The sequence below is a fragment of the Cryptotermes secundus genome, unplaced genomic scaffold, assembly GCF_002891405.2.
Source record: "Cryptotermes secundus unplaced genomic scaffold, Csec_1.0 scaffold1031, whole genome shotgun sequence".
NCBI lineage: Eukaryota > Metazoa > Arthropoda > Insecta > Blattodea > Kalotermitidae > Cryptotermes > Cryptotermes secundus.
The window spans coordinates 589,734-591,932 of NW_019718628.1; the positions used below are offsets into that span (position 1 = coordinate 589,734).

Consider the following 2,199-nt stretch of genomic DNA (forward strand, 5'->3'; position numbering starts at 1 on the left):
CTTGTGTGAAAACTTCAGCTGTACTGTACATATTGTCACGTGTATGGGTGACTTGTGGCAAGGAATTTGGATTGGATGTTTGGGTTTATTGCACTTTATACATTCACACAACTCGGGACTACAGGCAATACAGCCTATCGCTATTTCCACACACTTTCCAGTTCACCGTTGCGCGCGCACTAGGGCTCTGTCTTCACTAGTCGTATCCTCGCAATGGATTTATCACAGTCTCGCTGTGACTTCAACTCACCATGAAGTCTTCTTGGCAAAGTCTAATTCCTTTCTTGCCATTTCTTCTCAATCACTTCTGGCTGAGGCCAACGACCCTCCAAGCATTTTAACCGCTTCATACATGTATACTCGTACAAGCAAGAAAACTGTCGCCACATGTCCGCAAAGCACTACAACAACCTTCCTTAATAGGACATGTTATTTGTATAGTTCTTAATTATATTTTAATTATGTAGTTTATCTAGTTTAAAATCTTGTATTTTTATTGTATTTTATATTTAATAGTATTATATTACGGTATATTATGGAAAGTCCAACACTGCCCTGAATTATATAGTTTGAAATTCAATAGCTTAAGAACACGTTAATTTTGTATTTGCCTGGTTATCGCTTTCTGTAAAGCCGAAACATCCAGCAAATACTGTTAAACATCAACTGTTTTGTTGTTCTGTTGTGACGGATTTTAATAAAGAAATTTATTTCATGTTCTGTTTTAGAATCACTGGTAAATGGAGCGGTGGCGCCGGCGTCAAGACATAGCGTGCTCGAGGAAGACGCCCGGCGCCTGAGAGATACAATTTCTCGCTTCGTGCTCCTACGGGTGGATCACACAGAGTTCGCATGCCTCAAGGCACTCGTACTTTTCAAAGCAGGTATGTCTCTATACGCCTGCGTTAAGGCGCCATGTTCATCAAAGCACTACCAAATGCAGATCATGTTAAGTTGGCAACCTGTTTCAGAGAGCCACGGACTACGCAACGCGGCACACGTGGAGCTGCTACAGGACCAGACGCACGTCATGTTGCATGAATACTGCGCTGCCCGACACAAAGCAAGATTCGGTAAGCTGCTGTTGTTGCTGCCATCTGTCGGGAGTCTGAGCAGACAGAGCCTGGAAGAGCTATTCTTCAGGAAGACCGTGGGAGACGTGCCCATAGAACGACTCCTTGGGGACATGGTAAAATCTTCCTCTGGGTAGAGGGAACTATTGCTGCAATGGGTCACGATCGGGAAGCAAGTAGCGATTCTTAACGCCAGTATCACACGGCGTTGCTATGGGTTTTCATCAATTTTCAGAATACATGAGCCTTACTTCTTATCGTATTTACCGTGAAATTCGTCATCTTGAAGATAGGAACAAAATTTTAAAATACTGACAAAATATAGATCTGTCCTGCAGAGTATTTTTTTTAATTCTCTTAGTGGGGGGTGGAGTCCAACTGGGTCCATTCGGCACGGCGGCCACTTATTGGTCTATTGTAGCCTGCCCCGGGTGGTTATGATGATGGAGAATTTGGTGGATTGAAGAGTGGCAGGGGAAACCTAAGTACTAGGAGAAGACCCGCCCCAGCGCCACTTTGTCTACCACAAATCCCACTTGACCAGACCCGGGATCGAACCCGGGCCGCCGCGGTGGGAAGCCAGCGACTAACCGCTTGAGCTAGGGCACGGCCTTGTCCTGCAGAGTAAGGAGACTATGTGGTCTGTTCTGAGCTCATTGCTTCTTCTAAAATAGCAGTATCATGCTGGCAATCTTATTGTTCCATACAGCCGAACAGTGTTACGGTACGGTATATGAAGATTCATCAGAATCTGACAAATGACCCTGACGATAGGCTATATGTGAATTTCAGTTTAGGCCCTTACAGCTAATTAAAGTGAACGAAATATAAACATAAATAATCCCTCCTACCAACTCTCAATTCTGGGCCGCGCCATAGCTCAAGCGATTAGTCGCTGGCTTCCCACCGCGGCGGCCAGGGTTCGAGCACGTCTCTGGTCAAGTGGGATTTGTGATGGACAAAGTGGCGTTGGGGCAGGTTTTCTCCGAGTACTTCGATTTCCCCTGCCAATCTTCATTCCACCAAATTCTCCATCATCATAATCACCCGGGGTAGGTACAATAGGCCAATCAGTGGCCGACGTGCCGAGTGGACCCAGCTAGACTCAACCACCCCACAAAGCGAA

At 45.7% G+C, this 2,199-nt stretch overlaps 1 protein-coding gene across 3 annotated transcripts in view; it reads left to right on the forward strand.

Moving 5' to 3' along the window:
- LOC111862651 (nuclear receptor subfamily 2 group E member 1) overlaps nucleotides 1-1,469 on the forward strand; it is a 63,660-nt gene extending 62,191 nt beyond the window's left edge. For all 3 annotated transcript variants that reach the window (XM_023848188.2, XM_023848204.2, XM_023848195.2), the window contains exons 9-10: nucleotides 729-884; nucleotides 972-1,469. In XM_023848188.2, the coding sequence (XP_023703956.1) occupies nucleotides 729-884; nucleotides 972-1,210 (395 nt within the window). In that variant the 3' untranslated portion in view covers nucleotides 1,211-1,469. The remainder of the gene's footprint in view (nucleotides 1-728; nucleotides 885-971) is intronic.
- The last annotated feature ends 730 nt before the right edge of the window (nucleotides 1,470-2,199 follow it).